The following is a 27,070-nucleotide window of genomic DNA, read 5'->3' as shown; positions in this document are numbered from 1 at the left end:
TTTTTGTATTTCTTTCATTATTTTCGGTTCAATACTATTGCGACGGAAAATTCCACTTGATATCAACTCAGAATCGTGGTCAGAATCATCTCTCAAAGATTTCGTTACGATGTTACTAACACAAGTAACACACTGTATGTAGTATAACACTCTCTGCTCGCCGCATCGCCGGAATCGAACCCGAACCTCCGGATCGTGAGTGCTCTAACCACTACACCACAAAAGTTAACTAATCAAATTAACTAAATGCCTTGTCGTGATGTCTCTATTTAAAACTTGCCACTTCAAACCTTCCAGTACATCATCTAAATAAAAAAAAACTATACCAATATCTACATATCGACCTAGTAGATCACATAAAAACAAATCTATAGCAATTTGACCCGACTTAACAGAACCACAGTTAAGCTACCAGTTAAATTCAACATTGGAATGTAACTTAGTAGTTATTTTAACCAAATGGTTATCGAATTAACACAGTTAAAGTGAACTAGTGGCCTTAGTAAGTTAATCGATGTTCGTGTATTGAAATGAGTAGGTAATCTCGTATTAATAGTGCGTAATTGATTTTTGTAATTATTGTTTGAACTTGGAGGTACTTGGTTCACGGTTAATTGTAATTTGAATGAATTCCTTCGCCTTAATGTGTGGTAATCAAGCCCTCATTTGTATAAATAAAGGATTGATTCAAACAATGAACAAAACGATAAATTATCATTTGTTTGCTATAAGCTATTGTCTTAAAAACTTAAACAATTTGCATTACAAAACCAAGCAGTATTAATAATAATAATAATCTTTATTCAAAAAGAAAGTATATAGTAAGTAAAGTATAGTAGTATTAACACTTTACAACATAATAAAACATTACGCGTGTATCTGCGAAAGGGGTAGGCAGTGGTGTATAATACCTATAATACCTATATACACTCACTCTCGCTAGCTATGTTTAAGTCCCATGTAACAGGGGGTGGGGGGGGACAATTGCCATAAACTGGACGCCTGGAAACCATGTGATATTAATTATCTATAATCCTAACACGAATTCAAACTCACAAAGTCGAATTCAATGGTTAAGAAAATTCACTTTATAAAACGGTAAAAAATATTCCTAAAAATATTTTTATTGTGCTCTCGTTGATGTCTTTTGTATGAAACATTGAATTTACTACTTAAACTCTTTTTAGGTTTTAAAAATCGATCAATCGATTCATCATAAACAGCCTATATACGTCCCACAGCTGGGCACAGGCCTCCCCTCAATCAACCGTCGGGGGTATGGAGCATACTCCACCACGCTGCTCCACTGCGGGTTGGTGGAGGTGTTTTTACGGCTAATAGCCGGGACCAACGGCTTAACGTGCCCTCCGAAGCACGGAATCATCTTACATTTTCAGAGAATCAGGTGACTCAAGCCTGAAAACTCCTCACCAAACAAACGACAGTCTCACAAAGTGATTTCGACAATGTCCCCATCGGGAATCGAACCCGGACCACCAGATACTGAGTGAGCCTAACTCTCTAACCACTAGACCACGGAGGCTGCTCGATCGATTGGTTAATCTTAATCAACCTAGTTTAAAAAAGAAATATTTTTTTTCATTCCATTTGTTCATAACACCTATGAAGACATTGATAAAAACAACTTTGGCAAGTCCATGACAAAATTACGTAAATTCAAAAGAATTATTGAAATACGATTTTTATTGCAATAATTTGTTCTGAGAAATTCGTAGACTAATATAATATAACAAATACATTATTGCACACCCAGGAAATACAAAATTACAAACAAAACACATATATAGACCTGTATTTGTCGCACGTGTCTAGAAGCTCACGTACATAGACTAACCTATCGGGGCTGACTTTGCAAACTGACGAATCAGCAATTTTTTGCTAAAATAATTTGTCTTATTGACAACCGCAAAAGGTGCAAATCAGATTCGCCAAGAAATTGAAATGCGACGTCAGCGACAATTGTGTAATTTGTACGAATATTGTGTATTTTTTTTATTTATTTTTTTCAATATTACAAACGAGTACATACGGGTTAGGTTAATAACCTCTTTTTTTCAAGTCGGTTAAAACAAATGAAACTGATACGAGTACAGAGTCATATTTCTCATTTCTCAACAATGTATCCCAGAAATATGCAATAACAGTCCAACCACAATAAAACCAGGCAGTATCCATATCACATAGACATTCTAACATATTAAGTATATTACCCAGATATTACCTATCCGAACCGAATCCGTCTAGTGCGGTAACGGACGAATTGGACCGGCAAATGCAGCATTTTTACCTACATAGTATACATACATAAACCCACACACGTAAACCCAAGTGGGGTGGGCAGAGTTATAAATGATCATAAGACAATTTGCAGCCACCTTAGATTGGAGGTCCTTAAATATATGATCTTCTACCGTGTGGGTTGTGAGGTGGATTACCAACCCCATCAAGCGGCGATTCCCGCAGACACCTCTTATATTATTTTAAGTTATACCTGTCCCTTTCTTATCCGCCGAAAAAGTAAGGGACGGATAATTGACAACTGTTAATTTTAAAATGAAAGAGTATCTTGGGCGAATTAAATAGGCATCTCGCGCATGTGCAATCCGTTTGACGTGTGCTGTCAACTTAATTCTGTCGGGTTATTGGCCAATATAAAGTTTTGGAAGGGATTTTTAAATTTCTGCCTAAAATTGACGTGTATACCATAAATTTTATGCCTGTCGATTACCCGTCCCTTTCTTTTTCGGCGGATAAAAAAATGACAGGTATAACTTACAATAATCTTAGATGGTGTGAACAGAAATCAGCACCATTAGTATACACATACATACATACATACATAAACTCACGCCTATTTCCCACCGGGGTAAGCAGAGACTATAGAATTCCATTTGCTTCGATCCTGACACACTTCTCTTGCTTCCTCCACATTCATCAATCGCTTCATACACGCACGCCGGTTCAGAGTAGATCGTATTGAACCTTTTCTAAGGACATCTCCAATTTGGTCATCATAAGTCCTTCTCGGTCTTCCTCTGCCAGCCCTACCATCAACTTTCGCTTTATATACCGCTTTTGCAATCCTATTATCCTTCATCCGCTCTACGTGTCCAAACCAATCTAACATTCCCTTCTCAATCCTAGTCACTATATCGTCTTTTACACCATTAGTATAAGAAAGGAATAAAGCTATTTTTTAGTTCTGTCAAATTAAATTGGTGGTCCTTCAGATTGGCAGCATTACGTACCTATATGGAAATATTTATCTATAAATAACATATGATTTTGTTTGTAAACATCTGTGGAAGACAACAGTATTGTTTTTGATCAAGAATACGATCTGTCGATAAAACAGGTTTGTTTTTGATTGGACATTGGACATCTGGTTTTGATTGCGCACAGTTGAAGGCTGTATAATTAGTAAACTTGAATGAATGTGGTTTTAATACGGGATTTTTCGTTAGTAGAGTAACGGCTAACTCTCATAAGTTTTTTAAGTTACTTTTATGAATGTCCTGAATCTAGATATTTATACATGATTATAAAGTCTACTGTGCACATTTCTCAAGTAATCGCATATTTGTTGTAAGCTTATTTTTTGCTATCTAGCCACTTGGTTTCACCGTCAATCAAAGGCTTCCCATCCATCAACGTACCAACCACCAGGCCTCTTACATTTGTTCGAGATGATAATTTATACAGTTTCTAGAAGGCATTAATTAATACATAAAACATGACGCGCCGAAACAACACATAACCACCGCTATATCCTAATTGAAGTAGTCATTTATGCATCGCAAGGTAATCTAAGTAAACACCTCACCGAGCTTTCTGTTAGACCAACGTGGACAACAAAAGGCGCGCCAAATGATTACTACATAATTATTATACATCAATGTTAAATAACATGACTACATAATACCTACCTACTTGAGTTTAATGTAACAATTACATGAATTGACAAACTACACACCATCAAGTATCCACTTCAAATCTTTATAAAGATTTATCCGTCCAATTCTCAAAACTGTTCACATACTCGTAATTTACTATTTAAAATACATTACTTGATTACTTAGATATTCTAGCCGTAAGCTAGTTTTAATCCGTCAATGTATATTGTTATAGAGTAGATAATTTAAAGAATGTGTAAAGTGAGTAGAATGCCATAGGCAATAGAGTTTCAAGTTCATCGCCCACTGTACGAGAAGCGAGCAATAAAGGAACAATAACAAAAATCAAATGGCCGAGGTCGACGGTACAGTGTAGGAGGAGAATTAAACGATTTGAGTTTCAAATAATGCATTTTGGTGTTCATTAAATAAATATTTACAGACACTTACGCCGTTGCGTTCCGGTGATATGTTGGGCTAGTTTTTAATTCGCGGGTTGGAAAGTCAGACAGGTAGTCTCTTCTGTCAAAACTCGAACCTGTCAAATCTTCAGGTTAGGAAAGCGGCCCCCGTGGAAAACGGAATAACACTATGGAGGTGGGAGTCATTTACGTCAGTGATCCCAATTTATTACTCGTACTATACGACTCCGTGACAGTAAACACAGTTGTTTAGATTCCGATTTCGACTCTCAAAATATGAATCCATTATTCAAACACCAAACCTTTCTCCCAAACAACCAGCCAATTCAAAACAAACCGAAGGAATGATAACATCGATTGAATAGGTTTGAGTAATGTAAATAATAATATAAAAAGCGACAACTGTTGACTATGGTTGCCTGAAAATAATTGCTTACCCAGATCTTATGGTCTAGAGATAGACTACAATAGCTGCACACGTCGTTCACCTGAAAGCGGCCCGCAGTGGGACATAATCACTTGTATAACATCCAAGATGGACGCATTGTAATATAACAACACATAACTAAGCTCACGACTATATCCTAATTGGAGTAGTCAGAGGTCCCCCGCTCCAATTCGTTTCAGTGCCGAGCTAGATTTACTGAGGTAAATCTAGGGGTGAGCCCCCGCTGGGTCTCACTTAAGTCTAAATGGCGCTTTTTAAAAAACGCTAAAATTTTCATGAATTTTCCGACAGGAAAATCTACTTCATATCAACTCAGAGTCGTCCCCCTCACTATTCGTTACGATGTCTTTAACATACAGAGCTACACATTTTCTAATGACTGGTACTTCTGCCCAGCCCGAAAGAAGTGTGAGACGTTTACAATCGTCTGGGCGGATCGGAATGCCTTTGACTGCGAAGCTGACTTCATACTAATGAACACGTCAGCAGCGCATTAGAAATGCAAACGTGTGCCTTCAGATATTTGTCAGTTAAATGAGCTTTGAAGTCTTGTCCCCGCCGTTTGGAGCTCAGTACGTCTTGAGCCGGTAGTTGAACACTGGTACGTTGAAATAGGTTTTTTGTTAAAACATTCTTTGCTCAATGCGGTGTGTGTAAGTAGGCAACATTCCAAACACGGCTAGATATGAAAGAAAAATAATAATAATAAGTGCCATGCTGCTTAGTTAAGCAGTTGCTTATCGTCAAAAAATTGGAAACTCTTCCGATTTTTTGTTCGACAAAACATAACTTAAATTTGTATTTATTTAAGTACGCACAGGACCGCGAAAAAGGAAAGAAGAAGGCCTTTGCTTAGCAGTGGGATCTTGTAGACTAGATTAGATTAGATATTAAGAATTAAAAACCTTATAATACCCGCTCTATAAATTGACATCTAGTTTTTAGTCCACATTCTCTCGTATATATTTAATATTTATCTAATGAACCTTATGAAACATAAAGTTGCAAAGTTCTTCAATTATTTTTCTAAGAATTGTACTTATACTTATGGTATTTTTTTCAGAAAAGTTTTATGTAGTACTTATAGCCCTTAGTACTTTAGTTTTTTGCAAAATGTGCTCAATATTCTCTAGTTATAAAGAAAGAGATATTTGGATCTACTCTCTTATACTTTTAATAATTTATGCGATTAAGTAAGTTCAGATAATTATGTAATTAATTAATATTAGAAATCAGCGACTGTTATACAATCGATAGAACATTTTCAATTATAAAATGTTAATGTTCTCGCTCATTAGATAATTAAAGTTAATAAATTGACCTGATTTGGTATACTGTCATGGCCTTATCCAACACTTTTGATAAAGTATTAATAAAATATTCATAAAATTATAGATTTTCAACTACCAAGCGAGCGAAACTAATCTTAAATCGACAATTAACGGCCTCTTATAAAAGTCAAATAAAAAATAAAATAAGAATAATCATTTACAATTACGAACAAAAACTAGTAAAAAAAAATATACGGTCGAATTGAGAACCTCCTCCTTTTTTGAAGTCGGTAAAAATACAACCTTATAATAATCAGATAAAACTTTATTCTATATACGCTCGAGAACAGAGGAATATTCTCTTAAGTCATCCTGTCACAAACCAAATATAAAAATCGGAAAAAAAATATTAAAGATCTTTAAATATTAGAATAGTTAAAAAAATGTCACAACATAAAAGCAACGCCGTATAGATCTTTGGTACAGTAATCGGTCTTCTTTACTTAGACCTTTTTTATTTAAATACCTATGTCATCATCATCAATTTAAGAGCCACGCTCTTGTCGGTGCAGCATTTTCCATGCTGCTTTTTTAGGGAAAAATAGGGCAGTGGTTTCCCTCTTGCCTTCCGCCCCGCAGTACTCTGTCTGACGCAAGTGGGATGGCGCCCAGAGAAAAAATAATTGGTGCTTGATATTTGGATCACATTATGTTGCTACCTATATTGCTTCACTTTATTTTGATCAGAATAATAATGCGTGGAAGATGTAATTGTGCCTTGGTGTAATAAAAAGGGTCATCATTTACACTCAAAAGCAAAGATAAAAAATGCAAAAATACCTACGTATATAATTAATTAAAGACAACTTGCAGCCACTGTTGATACGAGCCCTAAGATGGATATGATGAACCTTATACGGTGATAAGGCATCACCGTGATGGGTGATCAGCCTATCGCCCGTCACATTAGGCTAGTTTCCAACTAGTCAAATCAGTTACTTTTTACTAAACGTCCAAACACGAAATCACCATGGAATTTGTATGAAAAAGCGACCTGTGATGTCATGGAAAAAGTCACAAAATGTCACATTTTTTTTTTCTTTATTTAAATTCATAAATAAGTTATTTAACTTACTCAGTTACATTTTTAACTTAGTTATGTTTCTATTTAGAAAAATAATACGTTTTTGTCACCTTTAGATCCTTCAATCTGTCTTTATTTAAGTAATCAGAATTTCATAATTTATCTTTGACATAGGGAACTACCCAATTGGCCATCATGTTGGAAAGGACACAGTCCCTCTTAGCATTAGTGATTATTTAGAAGATATGAATGCATGGGATTAACTGTCTGAGAACTGATATTAGGCAGCTAAATTACTCAATTGTATACCAATATTTTATGTTTTTTTTTATTTTTTTTAAAGAACGTCTAGGGCCCTGTGCCGAGGTTTTTCTTGCAGCTTCTTTTCCCCGGCTATACAGGTTGTGAGAAGCTGCAGTAGTTTTAGACGGATGAGACGTTCGTTATGTAAAAATTGACGATTCAAAGTGTAACTATGTTACCTACTGAATAAAGATATTTTTGAATTTGAATTTAAATTTGAACATATGCCCGGGAAGGCAAACAACTGAACGTGTTTTGTTACTTTATTGCTCCCAGACTCCATCTTGTCAATACATTTTCGAAGACCAATCAAAATCAAATGATTGCATAAACCGTCTCGGCGAGATCGACAAAGACTAGTAGCGAATTCGAAACCAGGATTACACACTAAACAAAAAAGGATATTACAAAATAACAGTTGTAATTGAAACCGTTCAACTCACTGGACTAATTGCAAATACGTTCATATAACTGCGAGAGTTTTGGTTTTATAATCTTTAAGTCCGCGGTGTAAGGATGGAAATCGTCGTGCGCGCATATCAAGTGAGTTACAACATAGTGTGCGCACAGCGGAACGCCGCGTCGTTTTGTGATGTCGGTTAAAGAATCCAGTTTTAGAATTGTGGAGCGCCTAGAATGTTAGGAGCGTTGATGTAATGTTAGCTAATGTAACAGGAATTATGTTGCAAAATATGAGTTTGGCCGCTTGTTTTTAATATTAGCCGCATGCATTCATACTTTTGATAAAACACTTTATAGCACACTTCCAAGAAATTTACAGAAGACACTTATTCTAAAGTTGGCAAAGGCGGCTTTATCGCTAAGAGCGATCTTTTCCAGGAAAACTTCGGCAGAGTTATGTTAAATAAAAAACTTTGTAAAACACTGTAAGTAGCTATAAATAACTAAAATAGTAAAGAACTATTATCATGAATTATATACATTTTAATTTCTGATTATCAAAATGTATATAATCAGGAATGGAATGTACGTAGATAGCCTTTCTGCTTGTAAGATGGTTTCTTTTTCCTTATGCAATAGGTAACTATATATTATACTCACTACAAACGCAGTAAACCCAAGAAGCAGAAAACTGCCCACTTTATAAAAAAAAAGTTTATTGACCTGGAAACAAAGTGCTAAATGCCTTTAAAACTTGAAAAAAAAACCGATTTAAACTGCGTAATCTTTATAAATCCGCTATTAATATTATAAATGTGAAAGGAAGTCTGTCTGTTACATTTTCACGATTAAACCGCTGAGTCGATTTATACGAGGTATGTAGAGGTAGATAGTTTGGGACCTAAGGAACAATATAGCAGTTTTATCCCGGAAATCGGGTGAGAGCCCTCAGCGCTCCCCATTTGTCCGGTCAAGTAGTTAATGCCATTTGCGGGAAATCTACAATAAGTCACGCCAAAAAAAACCCGGAAATCACCCTCTATCTATCTACTCAGCCTGTCCGGTCCTGAGCAAGTGTCGTCCATTGCTTTCCGGCGTACCTCACAATGTCATCCGACCACCGGGCTGGTGGTCTGCCTCGATATCGTACAGCTTCCAATGGCCACCATTACATAACCGCCTTAGTAAGGGGTTAACAGAGGGCTGTTAACCCCTTAACCCTCTAAGGGGACGGAAAAAATAGCCGCGATGAACGAAGTCCACGCGGACATAGACGGGGGCGGAAAGTAGTATGATACATATCAAACGTGGAACAGTGAGTTAGCTCATAATTCTAAGCAATCAGCCTATTATCTAGACGGGAATCAACATTCGCAATGTACTGTGGAATTGCTTCATATCACCTGATTACCGTAATTATCCACAACGAACATTAAACAAAGCTGAATCTTGTATCTTGATCAATTGTATTATATTAAGTATACTGTGAGTACCTCCGGCTAGGCTGTAACACTGATTTTGATGTAATAGTTTTTAATAAAATTGAACTGAAATATAACAGAGATGGGTCGACCATTACAGACGGCGATACGGTTCAACTAACACGTTGGTCTAACAGAAAGCTCAGTGAAGCGTTGCGTTGTGATGTACGGGGAATATTCCCGTTGTAAAAACTCTTTTCTCTTTAAACTCTTTCTCTTTTTTCTCTTTCTTTTTTCTTTCTTTTTTCTCTCTTCTTTTTTTAATAGTCGTGTAATTATGGAGTACCCCAGAACGCCTCGTCTTCCTAGTACTCAAATCTCAACGATCTATCCTCCAAAAACAGCCATGTAGCCGTGGTGGCCCAATTGATAGAACGCTTGCCTTTCACTTTGAGGTCGCAGGTTCCAATCCAGCACAAGCCCAAACCAATGATTATCGAATTTGTTTTCGAATTCATGTTTGGGTCATAAATACGAAGAAGTACGAAGAAGGCAGACCCCGCCATCAGATGGGAATAATAAATGCCAAGGAGAGAGAGAGAGAGAGAGAGAGTTTGGGTCATAAATGATTATCACGCGCTCAGCGGTGAAGGAAAACATGTTTGAGGAAACCCACATTCCCGACAAATTGCGGAATGAAAAGTTCGGAGGTATGTGACTTAACCTGTATTGGACTGGTTTTCCCTTTGCCAGTTGGAATGTCAGACAGGCAGTCGCTTCTGTAAAAAACCAGACCTGTAAAATCTTCAGGTAAGATAAGCGGACCCTATGAAGGAACGTCTAGGGCCCTGTGCCGAGGTTTTTCTTGCCGGTTCTTTTCGCCGGCTATACAGGTTGTGAGAAGCTGCAATAGTTTTAGGCGGATGAGACGTTCGTTACGTAAAAATTGACGATTCAAAGTGTAACTATGTTACCAACTGAATAAAGATATTTTGAATTTGAATTTGAAACGGGATAATGCTAGGGAGATGATGATGATCCTCTGAAAAAAGAGCTATACTTTTTACAGACTCACTTTTTTAACAAAATGGTAATTCTAACAAACTGACGTCTAGTTAAACAATGCAGTGTTGTATGAAAACCATACAAAGGCCAGTGAAACTGCGTGCGCGGGCGCAACATTGTTCGCAGGAAGCCCGTCCATTGTGCGGCGCGGAAACGAACGATCGCTGGACGAATGATTCAACTACTTGGTTTATATTTCGTAATACAAACATTAATACTAAATCTGTAATATATACCTATACCTAGATAGAAACGAATCGATCGACCTAATATCAAATGATACATCTCTATGCTAGTGAACGTCACAACACTAACTTACGTACTTTGACAGATTTAATTGTTACCGCATATTTGAGACGATTGTAAAATGTTATCATATGGAAAATAAATACTAATTTTACTGAAATGGTTTAGAAAAGTTCTTTGTATTTCAGCAGTCTTATATAAGATTTTTTTCAATAAGGGAAAAGGTAAAATAGAATAGAAATAGTTTATTATTATTGTAAAATATCTGCGGGTTCCACGGCTTAATATGCCCACCGAAGCACGCAGTAGAATAACGTGGTGGAAAATGCTCCATACCTCCTCCCTCCGGTTGATCGAGGAGAGGCTTGTGCCCTGCTGTTGGTCGTATAGAGACTGTTTTTGTTACGTTGTGTAGGTTAAAAATCTACTTATATTCTTACAGATATAAACGACCTCCGTGGTCTAGTGGTTGAGCGTTGGGTTCACGATCCGGAGGTCCCGAGTTCATATCCCGGTATGGACATACCAAAAAAAATACTTTGTGAGACCTAGTTTAGAGAGGATATTACAGGCAAGTAAAATCATCCGTGCTTCGGAAGGTACGTTAAACTGTTGTTCCCGGTTACTACTAACTGATGTAAGTAATTTATCTTGAACCTAGTACGCGACCCAATTGTTATCAACACGCCTGAATTAAACAACATTTTCACACACACATACACACGCACACACACACGCACATGCGCATGCGCATGCGCGTATTTTTTTTTTATTGCTGAAACGTTAGTAATAATTTCAAGGCTCGCTGTACATGTGTACTTGTAAATTGTAAGCAAAGTGCACCGCTTATCAACTCATGCGAGCACACGTGTTGACTCCACAATATAACAACGACCTTTGTAAAATGGCCGTTCTTATTATTGCGTATGGCAGACAAAAATAAAATATCCTGCGTGGATCCAATATCCAGCTTAAATTCAAATTCAAAAATTTCAAAATTTCATAAATATCTTTATCCAGTAGGTAACATAGTTACACTTTGAATCGTCAATTTTTACATAACGAACGTCTCATCCGCCTAAAACTACTGCAGCTTCTCACAACCTGTATAGCCGGGGAAAAGAAGCTGCAAGAAAAACCTCCCTAGACGTTCTTTAAAAAAATAAAAAATAAACATAAAATATTGCTTGGTTAAGCTCCCTTAACCAAGTCTCTGCTGCATCCGTCACACAATGCAGCTCGGCTATACCACCTGGGGACTGGTGGAGAGGACACTCATTCACTATGTGAGATATGGTTTGATCCGGGTGACCACATTCTCAGTATGGCGACTCCTTTAAGCCCCATTTATATAGGTGATGGTTTGACTTTCCATAGTTGGTCCTGTTCAGTCGTGTCCTGATTTTTCGCTAAATGGCTAGTGTGGAATCGTTGGGCGAGAATAAAACACTATGCACCTTTGAATAGATTTTTTTTACTTTTCTTGTTTGTTTAACACACTATTTTGTAGTCGAACGAATCGCAAAAAAACACCTTTTCACTTCAACTCTCACCCAACGTCTCCTTCCTTTTCAAAATCACCCTCCCAATCCGTTCACTCCGTTTATTTCAACTCAATCATCCATCTTTTCTATATTAGTCTTCGTTCAAAAATCAACATTCAGCCTCTTACTTATCCCACATTAGCATTTGAGTATTACTTCCCTTCTCTTCTTAAGAAATAATACACGAGGTTAGTGACAAACTGTTGGGTACGACAAACGGTAGTGAAACTAATTAACGGTTGCTTGGTGACTGCTGTTGAGTTGGTTGGGATGTGAGATAATATATAGGCGGAAGATTTACTCGTGACATATACAAGTATACATATTAATGCTCATGACCGTACATACTGAGGTAAATAGTACCCGGACTGCTTGTTCAACGTGCCCTCATAAACACGGATCATTATCCCTTAAACATGTGCTCAAATAATACGGTCCAAATTAAATACTTAGTCCACAACATAAATGGTACAGTCATGAGCTATATAATGTACCCACTTTAGGACTCACTAACATATTTGACATTTAGTGAGAGTTACAGTTCAATTCGGCAAAAAAGTTAATGTGACATGGTACCAAAGTGTATACATATTAATGCTCGTGACCGTACAATAAAAACAACTATTTTAAAAATAAATAAGACGTTACCTAACGCTCCGAACCCTTTCCGATCGAATAGCGGAAAATAAATTAGAATTCACAAATAGACCCACGTCGCTTCGTAATTAACTTTTGAAATGCAATTATTACTTAAATACGATAATCAAGAAATCCGTAAAATAGTTTACGGTGAAAAAAACCTATTATACCAAAATTCATTAATGGGACAAAGGTAAGCAATCCATTTAGCAATTAAATTATAAAGTATTGAAAATTCTGATAATAGTATAATTTTCAAATACACATAATTTGCGCAAGAAATGTTGCAACTTTCTAACAAATCAACTCAAGAGTCAACATCTGGAGGCCATTTTCCAATTGATTGATTGCATTGTAACATCATTTCTTTTGTTGACAACAATACCAAACAAATATACCCAGCCAATTGTTGATTGATTGGAACTACTTGCGAAATTACTTTTGGAGAGGCGATGAGCTATAGTAAGACCAAGGTTTCTGCCATAACTTTAGGATTCATGCTTTCGCAACGTTTCCCTTCGTGATATACTCGCGAGTCGCGACGGTGATGCTATGTTGACATGCGCACGCGTCATTCAAAGTTTCGATTCATGGGTCAAAAATACCTTTGTACTGTACTGCCTATTTGTTATTGTTGGCAACATCCAATAGAATTGTGTTTTTTTTTTACTTTTTTAATTTATAATATAGCAGTTTTTATATCTTCTTCTACGATCGCTCGTCCATTATCATTACAATTTAAATAAGCCGTGGTCAACCTTGAAGTCGTCATTTATCTACTCCATCCACTCTCTTCATCATCACACCAGCGTACCATCAACATCGGAGTGCGACAGTTAGGTTCTAAGTTGTCCAAAAGAATTTTTGTTGGGCTGAAATACGACTTACAGTTTTTGTAATTTTAGTAAAACGGTCGTCAACATCTGAAATAATCCACGTTTAACTTATCATAAACATAGCATCGCGCCTGTATCCCCGAAGGGGTAGGCAGGGTGTACTTGTAGTATAAGGGGCGCGCATATTGCCATTATTTTGTTTCTTATGCATTACTTACTAACATTAACGTTAAGTTCTTTTGTACCTACTAACACATATGGATTCAAATCCGAAATAAACATTTATTCATTCATTCATTCATTAACCGGACACAGATTTTGGAAATCATCTATAGTCCGAACGTGAATTCAAACTCAGTGAATGATGAACGGAATATATAGTACGTCTGAGGCGTAGCTTATGGCATTGAGTGCGTATAAGGCCCATTTTCCACGCTGACCACAAACCACAAGAAATGGGTTTGTTACGAGTTACGACACATGCAGATAAAAGAAATCGCTTCAAAACGTACAATGCAGCTGTGCGCTTTTCATTTTTCCAATTGCAACGTTGACAACGTGCGGTCAAGTTATACAAGTATGCAGTTTAAAGGAAAATTATGTATTGTGTTGAAACTGAGAACAATTTCAAAAGCAATAAATGTAATGTAGTACATCTGTATTACTATTTGTACCACTTTATTAATGAAACAGGAATTTTACAAAAGTGGAATATACAGGGTGGCCCAGAAGATCAGGTTCAAAATGAAAAGTTAGATAGAGGGGCTCATTAGCTACCAGAAACACCCCCATGTATGTTCAGCAATTATTTACGGTTTAGGAGATATGACCCATTTTGTACCTTTTTCTAGATTTTCTACCTTACTTCAGAAATAATCATTTTGTCGCTATCCCTTTCTTAATAATTATTTTATTTTACTTCACAACTATGCCTAAGGCTGTGTACCGCTCAATCAAAGATAAATCAAAGTCAAATCAAGTATAAAAAAAAAGTTATCGGAAGTCAAAGTAAGAATTCGACCAAAATTGTTACAGTTGTTAAAACTTCGCCGAAGAATAATAAACACATGAGATTGTCATGGACCCTGAAAGTATTTCTAAAAACTGCTCCATTTAATAGGCTTTTAGAAACATCCAAAAAAAGTACCCTTAATAGGGACATAAAACTAAGTAATTAGCCCTCAAAGATTGCAAGACAGACAGATTTGAAGGAAAATTTTACATTCTCATACAATGTAGCTGCTTCTTTCTAACGTTGTTAAAGGTGCTCAAAGACAGATTTTATTTTAGTATCCAATAGTATGAATCACCAACAGTGTTTGGGGATAACTTTTTCCTTGAAATCTATGTATGTACCTTCAATAAAATACGAATACCAAAAGTGACTGCAAGTTTTGTCTTCGGAATGTTGCTATGTCTACCCTGTTAGCGATTATAAGCGTGATTTTTATTTACTTTTAACTGAAAATGTGTCTTTGACCACCTTTAACAACGTTAGAAAGAAGCAGCTACATTGTATGAGAATGTCAAATTTTCCTTCAAATCTGTCTGTTTTGCAATATTTGAGGTCAAATTACTTAGTTTTTTGCCCGTATTGAGGGTACTTTTTTTGGATGTTTCTAAAAGCTTATTAAATGGAGCAGTTTTTAGAAATACTTTCAGGGTCCATGACAATCTCATGTGTTTATTATTATTATTCTTCGGCGAAGTTTTAACAACTGTAACAATTTTGGTCGAATTCTCAATTTGACTTCCGATAACTTTTTTTTTATACTTGATTTGACTTTGATTTATTTTTGATTGAGCGGTCACAGCCTTAGGCATAGTTGTGAAGTAAAATAAAATAATTATTAAGTAAGGGATAGCGACAAAATGATTATTTCTGAAGTAAGGTAGAAAATCTAGAAAAAGGTACAAAATGGGTCGTAAATAATTGCTGAACATACATGGGGGTGTTTCTGGTAGCTAATGAGCCCCTCTATCTAATTTTTCATTTTGAACCTGATCTTCTGGGCCACCCTGTATAAATAAATCTTCAAAAACAAGATACTTCTCATCAAAAAACAAATCGAATCTCTTCAATTGTTCAAAAAAACGCGATATTAATTAAATATTAAATTTGAATTTGGAACATAATAATAAGATAAAAAACTTAATTAATTATTTTTTTCCTTAATATATTTCTTTTTATTTACATACTTCTTTTTGTATTGTAATATGAAAACTAAATATTTGGAACATTAACATTCATAATTCAAAACAAATGATAAGGAGATCGGGCCTTAAACCATCACGCGGGCCCAGTGCGAATTGATGGTTATTAACGACTGCTAATGCAGCAGGCTTAACGTGCCTTCCGAAGTACGGAGGAGCTCGAGATGAAAACTTTTTTTTTGTGGTCACCCATCCTATGACCGGCCTTTGCCGAAGTTGCTTAACTTCAACAATCGCAGACCGAGCGCATTAACCGCTGCGCCACCGAGCTCCTCAAAATTTTACTATACCCATAATACGTACTGTAAAATGACATTTATTTCACGTTCCTAATACTCATAAACATAAAATCTCGACTATATCCCAATTGGAGTGGTCAGAGCTACATCCATCACAAAATAAACTAAGTACCTACCCACGCCTCACCGAGCTTTCTATTAGACCAATTTTTGTTAGTCCTAATTTTCGTATTAGATATTTGTGTGATGATACTATGATGCATTTGATGAGAACTACGATAGGTACATTATTTCCTCAATATCCTTCAATATCCCACAATAAGCACGAAACAAATGCCCATAATACGAGTAACTTATGAAACATCTGGCTTTTCTGCCGCTTCCAAGGTATTTGGTATACCATACCACAGATATAAACCGAAAGGAATAGGTAACGCAAGTTTATAATTTTTATATTGAAATTATTAAAAAAAGCTTTTCATAAAACTTTTTAGGTGCTAAAAAAATTAAAAATAATACTTTTGCAGATAAATTATTTATGTCTCATTGCGCATTAGGTATGGAATATTGCAAGTATCAGAGTGTACAGAACCACAGTGCAACGGCTTAACGTGGCTTCCGAAGTACAGAATCATCTTTTGCGAACAATCAGGTGATTTCAGCCTGCAATGTCCTGGCCGAACCAGGTACAGTCCCAGAAGGTGATTTTTTGGATCTCAATCCCACCGCTCAACCATTGAACCACGTAGGCAAAACAGTGAGAAGGAGGAGCGTTCCTCCTATTTCAAGGGAAAAATAACGCTCGCATTAGCTTGTTCATTTTGGCATTATCCCGTTTTTTCACAGGGTTCGCTTACCTAACCTGAAGTTTTGACAGGTCCGGTTTTTTACAAGAGCGACTGCCTGTCTGACCTTCCAGCCCGCGAAGGAAAGACCAGCCCAATACAGGTTAGTTCACATACCTGCGAAAATGCATTTCTCGGAAATGTTGGTTTCCTTACCATATTTTCCTTCACCGATGAGCAGATGATAATCCATTTTTGATCCAAACATGAATTCGAAAACAAATTCGACAATCATTGGTTTAGGCCTGCTGGATTCGAAACTGCGACCTCTAAGTGAGAGGCAAGCGTTCTGCCAACTGGGCTACGGTTCATTTTAGTCTACATCTGTGTAAAAATCCATTCTACGGTTTTCCGTTCGAATGTTGGTAGTGGATGCAAATGTGCCGTACCGGGCGTTACGCAAGCGGAACGACCACGGAAGGTCGGTTTCTACAGACTTGGAAGTGGCTGTGATGTGCGGACGGACGGACGAACTGGTGGTTATGTTACGCGTGGTTCGTTCATGACTCGGATATCATTGTGGAATATGAGGAATTGTATATTTTATGCCCTAATATACCTACTTAACTTTAACAGCCTCCGTGGTCTAACAGCCTCCGTGGTCTAGTGGTTAGAGCGTTAGGCTCACGATCTGGAGGTCCGGGTTCGATTCCCAATGGGGATATCGTCGAAATCACTTTGTGAGACTGTCCTTTGTTTGGTAAGGACTTTTCAGGCTTGAATCACCTGATTGTCCGAAAAAGTAAGATGATTCCGTGCTTGGGAGGGCACGTTAAGCCGTTGGTCCCGGCTATTAGCCGTAAAAACACCTCCACCAACCCGCAGTGAAGCAGCGTGGTGGAGTATGCTCCATACCCCCTCCGGTTGATTGAGGGGAGGCCTGTGCCCAGCAGTGGGACGTATATAGGCAGTTTATGTTATGTTATGTTATACCTACTTAGAGGAAGACGAGACGCCACTACATCTGCTGTGCAGCTGTGAGGCTCTCATACATAGTAGAAACCGTACACTTGGGGGCCACATAATGGACCCACAGGAAGTCATGGAGCTTTCTCCCAAAAAGACGTTGGATCTCTTCGAACACATCGGTCTAGAGGACGATTTTTAAATGTATGGATTTTTAGGTCACAATAGATCTGACAAGGTCGCAGGGATCTCGCGGGCTGTATTCAGTTCGGCCCTCACAATTCTCAAATAATAATAAAATAACCTAAGTATACAGACTTTTGAGGGTACTGTGAGGGTAAGTGATACCTTATGTACAGTACTTTATTGACAGGAATTGAGAAAAAACTATTTCATAAGGTACATAACTAACAAAAAAAAATTTTAGTTGATCTAAAATCTCTAAAGTCAGATTAATCCTGATTGGATAAATTTGGGAAACAAAGCATGGTTTCTGGTTGGCTGTCGAGGTAACCTAGCATACAGTTAGCCTAACAGTTTTTTTTTTTTATAAAACGATGTCCTCAAAATAAGACGTGAAATAGAATCAATGTTTACATTAAAAACGCTTCATTGCAAGAATCAATTCTCCGAATTAGGTACTTTTTGTGTGACGCCATTAGGCAAAAACGTGCCAAGCAATCCCATACAAAAACAGGTAAGTTTTTCAATCAACATTTTATACTAATTACAGAATAGTTTTGCCATCTTTTATAATTCATAATACAATAAAAAACAAACAATTGTATGATAATTACGAAATAGGATGAAACCTTGAATTGTATTACTTTAATTAAAATTAGTTTTTTCTTTTAAATTTAACTTTGTAAAATATAAAAAAATAATTTAATAATATTTCCAAAATCGTCGTATAAATGAACAAGGAAGTCGCATATTATATTCATAACGAGTTAGTACCACGACTTTTATAGTCTAGGAGCTGTAGGTATAATTCACAGATGATTAAAGCCGCGTGGGTGCATGACACCTTGTTTTGATAACATTGGACCGAAACCTGACGCGAATTGTTTTGGCAATTCACGACTTTGATTCATGCATGATTTTCAGCTTTAAAAGGAGATAAGCATGACTTTTGGAGGTAAATATTTTAAATTACTGCTCTTAGAATTTATAACATTAATAGGTCATCTAAACAGACAGACAGTCGCTTTTGTAAAAAACCGGACCTGTCAAATCTTTGGGTTAGGTAAGCGGACCCTGTGAAAAACGGGATAATGTTAGAGAGATGATGATGAATAGGTCATATAAACATAAAGCTCACGACTATATTCCCAATGGGGTTAGTCAGAGGTACATCCGTCGCAAGATGAACTAAATAAGCAGGAACGTGCTTTCTGTCATCATCTAAATACCAAATTTTAAATAACCAAAACCAATAAATGGATTAAACAATGTGTATACTAGGTTTCGTATAGTTTAAACATTAGTTTTCCGTTCTTGAACTTAGTTTTCCGTTTTCGTAAACAGTTTTCCGTTTTCGAAATAGCAACGGAAAGATTACCTACGAGGTTTTATTTCATAATCAAGTTAAAGTTCCAAAGTTATGCCATTTTATGACGATTGATTATTACCTACTTTTCATTTGCGATTTCGACAAGCGATGGGAATAAAATTGATTTGAAAATATTTCCATTATAAGAGGTTCTTATAGAGGTCTAGCTGAATAACTACCTAGTTCAGTATATAATATTTGCAATACTTTACATAGACTCAATAAGAAGAATTATGATGTCTTTTATCATAATAATTATTACGATAAAACTTTGAAACGCTGTTTAAAGTAAAGGAGAATGGGCGAATCTGGTCCAAGAACCTCCACTGATGAGACTTATATGTAATGAAAGCTTATGCTTTCCCTATGATTCTGGCAAAGTTCTATCAGATTCTGTCCCGGGGTTCTTTTTTTACGGCCATGTTTGTCCTGGCTAAAAATGTGACAAAATACAGTGGAAGCTAAAATCGACTCAAGATTTCTTGCTGGATAACTAAGTCTACATAAATAATTATGTATCATATTGTATATCATTTTAAAGAGGATCTTTTCCAGAATCCGAAACATAAAAAAAAAACAAAAAAAGTCTTTATGTAAGCGAATTATAGTCAATTTGCATCTGCAGCGCCATTGTTTCTCGGTAGCTAAGTTCAAGTTTCATGCCTTTTACCTCTTCCAAAAGTATCTTACCGATTTTTTTTATATTGCTTCCGGAATTTGATCTGAGTGATAATAACAAGAAAAATAAATAGACACCTCTCCGATAGAGACCGCCTAAGCTATTGCCTATTGCAAGAAATCGTCATCATTAGCAAGTCATTACGGTATTGCATATTATAAGCTTATCAGCAACTTGGAACTTGGTCCAAGAATCTCCACTGGTGAGACTTGCATGTAATGATAGCTTATACTTGTTCTATGATTCTGGCAAAGTTCTATCAAACTCTGTCCTAGGGTTTTTTTACGGCCATGTTTGTCCTGAGTGTACAGTAGTGGACTGCAAAATCACCTCAGGATTTGTTGTCGAAAAACTATTTAACTAAGTCTATATACATAATTATATATCATAATGTATATCAATTTTAAAGGGGAAGGTTATCAGAATCAGAAACACAAATAAAAAAAATGCATTAAGTATGTAAACGACTTTTAGCCAACTCACGTCCGTAGCACCATTTTTCTCAGCAGCTACGTACGAGTTTCGCGCCTTCCAACCTTTCCAAAGAAGCCCAATCATTTTTTCCTTCTTCTGATATTGCATTCTTAACCTGACAAGTGACAACAACAAGAAATAAAATAGATACCATTCCGATAGAGGCCGCGTAAGCTATGGACCTATTGCAAGATAACGTACTCAAAGGCTAGTCATTATAATCCAACAGACGTAACATGATTAGAATGCGGGAGGACGCAAATGTAGCATGTTTTCTTTCACCACAATCTTGTTTTATTAACCAGGCTTATGTCTTGTCTTATAAACAATGCCGAATGGTACAACAAACGTATCGTACGTAAACGTAAGGTTGCCTGGTAGTAATTGCTACCTTGGCAATAAAGCCGCCTTTTGCACCAGTTATTGCCTGAACTTGTTTAATAAATGTGTTTCTTTTGTATACAATAGAGTCATTATATTGCATCTTGATTAGAATGACTTATTTCTTGTTTCTCTCGTACTAAGCTGTATACTGTTAGTGTTAAAGAGACACATATTTCGTCTCTTTCGCATAAGGCGATGTACTACATTTCCGTCCCGCCGCATTCTAATCATGTTACGTCTGTTGGATTATAATGACTAGCCTTTGAGTACGTTATCTTGCAATAGGTCCATAGCTTACGCGGCCTCTATCGGAATGGTATCTATTTTATTTCTTCTTATTTTTTTTTTCTTTGTTGTCACTTGTCAGGTTAAGAATGCAATATCAGAAGAAGGAAAAAATGATTGGGCTCCTTTGGAAAGGTTGGAAGGCGCGAAACTCGTACGTAGCTGCTGAGAAAAATGGTGCTACGGACGTGAGTTGGCTAAAAGTCGTTTACATACTTAATGCATTTTTTTTATTTGTGTTTCTGATTCTGATAACCTTCCCCTTTAAAATTGATATACATTATGATATATAATTATGTATATAGACTTAGTTAAATAGTTTTTCGACAACAAATCCTGAGGTGATTTTGCAGTCCACTACTGTACACTCAGGACAAACATGGCCGTAAAAAAACCCTAGGACAGAGTTTGATAGAACTTTGCCAGAATCATAGGACAAGTATAAGCTATCATTACATGCAAGTCTCACCAGTGGAGGTTCTTGGACCAAGTTCCAAGTTGCTGATAAGCTTATATGCAATACCGTAAAGACTTGCTAATGATGACGATTTCTTGCAATAGGCAATAGCTTAGGCGGTCTCTATCGGAGAGGTGTTTATTTATTTTTCTTATTATTATCACTCAGATCAAATTCCGGAAGCAATATAAAAAAAATCGGTAAGATACTTTTGGAAGGGGTAAAAGGCATGAAACTTGAACTTAGCTACCGAGAAACAATGGCGCTGCAGATATAAATTGACTATAATTCGCTTACAAAAAGATTTTTTTGTTTTTTTTTTATGTTTCGGATTCTGGAAAAGATCCTCTTTAAAATGATACACAATATGATACATAATTATTTATGTAGACTTAGTTATCCAGCAAGAAATCTTGAGTCGATTTTAGCTCCCACTGTATTTTATCACATTTTTAGCCAGGACAAACATGGCCGTAAAAAAAGAACCCCGGGACAGAATCTGATAGAACTTTGCCAGAATCATAGGGAAAGCATAAGCTTTCATTACATATAAGTCTCATCAGTGGAGGTTCTTGGACCAAGTTTCATACAAAAGTGCCCATTGTCATTTAAACTAAATCATGTAGGTATACCTATTTTAGGATCGATTTCCGTTATCTCTGCTTACCCCAATGAAAAATAGACGCGATTTTTTTTATGTAGGTAGTGTGGGTAGATCCCTACCTATGAACTATACGATTGTTTCTAGTCGAGTGGCTAGCCTTGTTTTAAGTCGCTGGGTTCCTAGACATTTCCCAATAAGTTGAGAAAGCTAGGGCTTGAATTCATTCTTGCTTGGTCGACTGTACTATAACTTAAAGTAGGCTGTGTTTGTTATTGTACCATAATTTTCATTTTTCGAAGCGTGGAGGTCTGTGTATATCGGTAATATAAACACGACGGCAATAGGGACAAATAAGGTAACCTACCTACTTAAGGTTAAAAGTTAACAGTACACGTCAGGCAGGCAGTCACTTCTGTAAAAAACCGGACCTGTCAAACTGTCAAGGTTAGGTAAACGGACCATGTAAAACGGGATATCGCTGGGGAGATGGTGATGACACGTTACCTGTCAAGACTCCAGTTTTCCCATCCTTCCTGTCGTCCGTCACATCGTCTGCCTCCCCCGAAACATCCTCACATAGCGTTACGTGGATCAGCAACACCGCACACAAACACACCAGGGAAATCCTTATAAACTCCCGCATTTTCACAAACATCTATACTCAGTCACAATAAGCCATGTTGACGAGTTGAGCCAACAGTCACATTTTCGACGATTGCAAAAATACAAATTAACATTCAACGATATTTAGGCGCGCACATACACTGTTAAATACTGAACCGTAAACACATTCCATCACAGAAATTATAAAACACTTGAAACGCGGTTATTTGAAATTCGAAAAGTTTATCGAAATTCGCGTTGTTGATAAGTTGGTAACACGTCCGTCGCGCGGTTGGCTGGGAAGGCACTGTCGAGTGGCGGGGGCGACCCCACCTGCGCCCGCGCTCGATGTACGGCGGCAGCGCGCACGCATTTTCTAATTGCCAAGATAAGCTATCAGAGAAAACCGCAGCCAAATTGGGGATCTTCTACTGATAACACGCGGATGTCGTGTATTGATTGGTTAACTGGAAATGTTTTCTTTTTTTAATTTTATTGTGACATTTTAATTTAAAAGATCGATTTCCATTTCAATGTAGAAAACCTATCTACAGTAGAAAAACTAGTAATATAAGAAAAAATATTGTTAACACTAAAAAATATTATTTCTTTATTTTATTATTAGTTAAGATTAATAAAATGAATTTAGAATGGTTAATGAATGGGGTCGAACGGTGTCAAGGTGTATTTTTTATAAAAGATAAAGAGAAAATGAGTAAAAGGAGTGAAGAACAATTAAATGTTTTTAATTCTTTATCCCAAGTTTAAGTATCTATTTAATCTAGAATAAAGAATATTTCTGTACAAAAGTATTTTAGCCTAGACAGAGATCGAGATATATCTCTAACATAAAAAAATCTATTTTTATTTTATACCAATCATTAAAATTGAAATTCTCAGAACCATGTTCAAAATTATGATTTTAAATATAGAATGGCAAATTATATTTAATCATAAATACTTAAATTCCATTTTCAAAAGAAAAGAGGGATAATATTATTTTCACATTAAGCACTCACATTTCCGTCACTTTGTCCTTTTTTGCACTTATAAGGTGTTTAAGAATTATTTTCATTCTGGCTAGTCTTATTCGTAACCTCCTCTTGGTCTGCCACAACACCTGGACTTTCCTTCGTCGACTCTCAGCTAAGACTTCAAGTCTTCGGACTTTGTATTTCAGGTTTATTACCTCTTCAGTATCATTTGGGTGGATGTCTACTGGTTCTAGGTCTGCTATTGTTGGTTCTACTGGTTGACATGCCTAGAAGAGAGATGTGATTTTTGTTATAGATTACCAAAGTGATCACAGCCAGGTAGGGAATGCAATGCCGATCTCGCGAGATCTCGTATTTTTTCGGGGTCAATCTCGAAGCATAATACATATGACGAGATCGCATTCGAGATTGACGGGGCTGGGCGAATCTCCTTGAGTTATACTTTTTGCTTAGATTATGCTAATTTCCAAAGAAAACTTAATTATGTAGTTAGTAATATTGAAGAATAAAGGTTTTTGTTTTCTTTGAAAAAATGGTTTGTTTTAATTAACCTCACAGTTTTCATCGTTTTGAGCCATCCTAACTTTACATTTTTTTATAAACAAGACGAGAACCCGATAATTTCGAGATCTCGCGGGATTGATATTTCCACTCCCTCGGGATCTCGAATTTGCGGTCTCGAGTCAGGATTGCGTTCCCTAAATCCAGGATATTTTAAAGAAATGCCAGGGCAATACACTAAACCTACAAGAACTAGCGAAAGTGGTATGTCAAGATCAAAGTAAGTGGAATTCTGTAGTCTCAACCTACCCCACCGGGAAATAGGCGTGATCTTATACATGTCCATAAAGATATATGATAACATTGGAAAGAACATAATCCTTTGGTATATTTTTTAAACATAGGTGCTGATTCTGGCAGAGACAGACAGATTAATTTTAATTTAGCTTGTCAGTTCCACAACTAGTGCTATTTCTTTCTCACACTCATTGTAAGTGAAGGATGGCTTTAGTTAGTTTTTCAAAATCATTGAGAATAAAAAGCAACTGATCCTATTATATTTTTTTTTTCTTTAACAGGGGCTAACAGAAAAGATTATTAGTCAGTACTTATTAACCTTTTAAATACTTTTATAAAAGGACAGACAATCATAATCAGAACTACAGATCCAATGATCACCATTTCAAACAGCATTATTTTTTTTATTGTCATTTTGTGTAAGTTTTAAGTGTAATGTTTTTGTATTGTTACTGTGGCATCCTTTTATAAACATTTCTTTCTTTCCTTACAGTCTGTCCATAATCTTAGATAGACCAAATTTTTATAAAAGTTTAGAAATAATCAACATACAGAAATATTAATACTTGGTACAGCATCGCAAGAAAGCTTTCTTAGCCCTCTCTCTGTCAAGTAGAAGTCTGATGCTTCAAAGTGTTCGGAGCATACCGCACTGGATGCGGTGGATGTCCACTGTTCCTCTCTATTAACTGCTACCTCCCATTGGCGACGTCTGCCCTTGTCTTTGGGAAACCTGAGAGATAGACGTTTAGATTAGATAATGCTTAACTGAAGACATAGCAAAACGCCCGCATATCGCACTCGATGCGACAAACGAAGGAAATCTATTGGCTGAGCCAGTAAAAAAATGTTAATTAATTAATTTATCTAACATTAATATTAACCATGTGGCGTGCAAATTCATTGTGCGCACTATACTACCCGAGGCTGGTGTTCAATATAGTGGACATAATTTACCTAAAATAAACTATAATTTTTTGTTTTTCAAATATTGCTGCTGCTTTCCTACAAATACTTTCAAACATGCATGAACTCCTAAAATGCACTTGGACATTCTCAAGGATGAGCTAGTTCTGTGTCTACTTTCACGATATCTCTATTTGTCTGCCGCGAACTATAAGAATTTTTTAAAAGGGTTATTTTATGCTATAAATAAGTACATCAAGTTACCTGTGAAAAGTAATTCCATGAGTATTCTTCGATATTTTCGCTGAAGTATTCTTACAACTGGTAATAGCGCAAGTAACCATGTTACAATGTCTTGAAAATCACTTGAAGTATACAAAAAATGCAATATAGTCAACCATTTAGAACATTTTCTAATATTACAAGAAACAAAACAAACAATAACAAACTACTGTCAAACAATTCTGTCATTTGCGGTGTCAATAACTGCAATGCAACTAAATATCAATGGTATCTGCATTCAATGGATGAAGCAACTAGACGTATAATTTCACAAGGTAATAAAAAGAGATATCAAAAATTTAGATGTCTTTTATATTTAGCTGCTTAAATTTACGTTCAGAAACAATAAATGTCAAGCACAGTTTTTGAACGAAAATAGAGTTGCAACTATTATTATAAATATACCGGTTTTTGAAAAATTATAAAACAATATCTGAAGACCACGATTATATTCCACCTGGGTTAATCAGAGGTATTTTTGTGAATACGTTTTTTTATAGATTTATTATAATATATTTGTTTTGTTAATTTTGTACGCTCTAATATCACTAAAATATTTTAAAAATATCTTAGCAACGTAATGATTTTTGTACTGGCAGGCAACCAGAACACACGAAATACTTACAAAAATGCTTTCAAAAGGCTGGAATGAATTATTGTATCTAGGAACTAGGAAGCAAATTATATTTTATCCATTGAGATGGAAAAATATGACTGGCTAGATAAATATTATAATATTATAGATAATACAGTATGTTCTCAAAAAATTCAAATTGTACATAAAAATATATTTGTAATTTAATAAAAGACCACTTTTAAAATGAAGTGACAGACAAATCGTTCCGACACCGTAAAATCCTCTATATTATTAAACGAGTAATTATGGGTTATTTCATAGGGTTGTTTGATGGCTTCATTATTTTTTTAAGGGACACCAGGCGTTGGTGTGACGGTCACGCCTACAACTCACAGGTATAATAGAGACATCTAAATTGTACGTTTGAAATAAAACGAGAATTCTATGAAAATTTTTTGGTGTAGAGCTTGCAAAGACTTCATTTTATCGACATATTTGTTAACTTGTAGTTACTTTATTACATATAAATAAGTAAATAGTATAAAATTAATTTCCTATATAGAAGTCTATTACAAAATTACTATAAGTTAACCTAAGTTAAGTTTGCTATAAGTTACACGTTATAAATGTTATTATTAATGTATCAGGATTCTCACATTGAATATAAATAATATA

The 27,070-nt window shown here is 36.1% G+C and overlaps 2 protein-coding genes across 2 annotated transcripts in view; both read right to left on the bottom strand.

The window, feature by feature from the left end:
* The window catches only part of LOC126366691 (dual specificity protein kinase splB-like), a 206,745-nt gene extending 183,601 nt beyond the window's left edge, over positions 1 to 23,144 (bottom strand). The window contains exon 1 of the mRNA XM_050009884.1: positions 22,739 to 23,144. Coding sequence (XP_049865841.1) covers positions 22,739 to 22,889 — 151 coding nt within the window. The 5' untranslated portion in view covers positions 22,890 to 23,144. The remainder of the gene's footprint in view (positions 1 to 22,738) is intronic.
* Positions 1 to 26,012, bottom strand: part of LOC126366713 (THAP domain-containing protein 2-like) — a 40,219-nt gene extending 14,207 nt beyond the window's left edge. Inside the window, exons 1-3 of the mRNA XM_050009919.1 lie at positions 25,801 to 26,012; positions 25,183 to 25,363; positions 23,857 to 24,098 (exon numbers count right to left, since the gene is read on the bottom strand). Coding sequence (XP_049865876.1) covers positions 23,857 to 24,098; positions 25,183 to 25,363; positions 25,801 to 25,880 — 503 coding nt within the window. The 5' untranslated portion in view covers positions 25,881 to 26,012. The remainder of the gene's footprint in view (positions 1 to 23,856; positions 24,099 to 25,182; positions 25,364 to 25,800) is intronic.
* Positions 26,013 to 27,070: the final 1,058 nt, after the last annotated feature.

This window comes from Pectinophora gossypiella, chromosome 5 (assembly GCF_024362695.1).
Source record: "Pectinophora gossypiella chromosome 5, ilPecGoss1.1, whole genome shotgun sequence".
NCBI lineage: Eukaryota > Metazoa > Arthropoda > Insecta > Lepidoptera > Gelechiidae > Pectinophora > Pectinophora gossypiella.
Note: the sequence above shows the minus strand (reverse complement) of the source record. Positions and strands in the feature narration are given on the sequence as shown.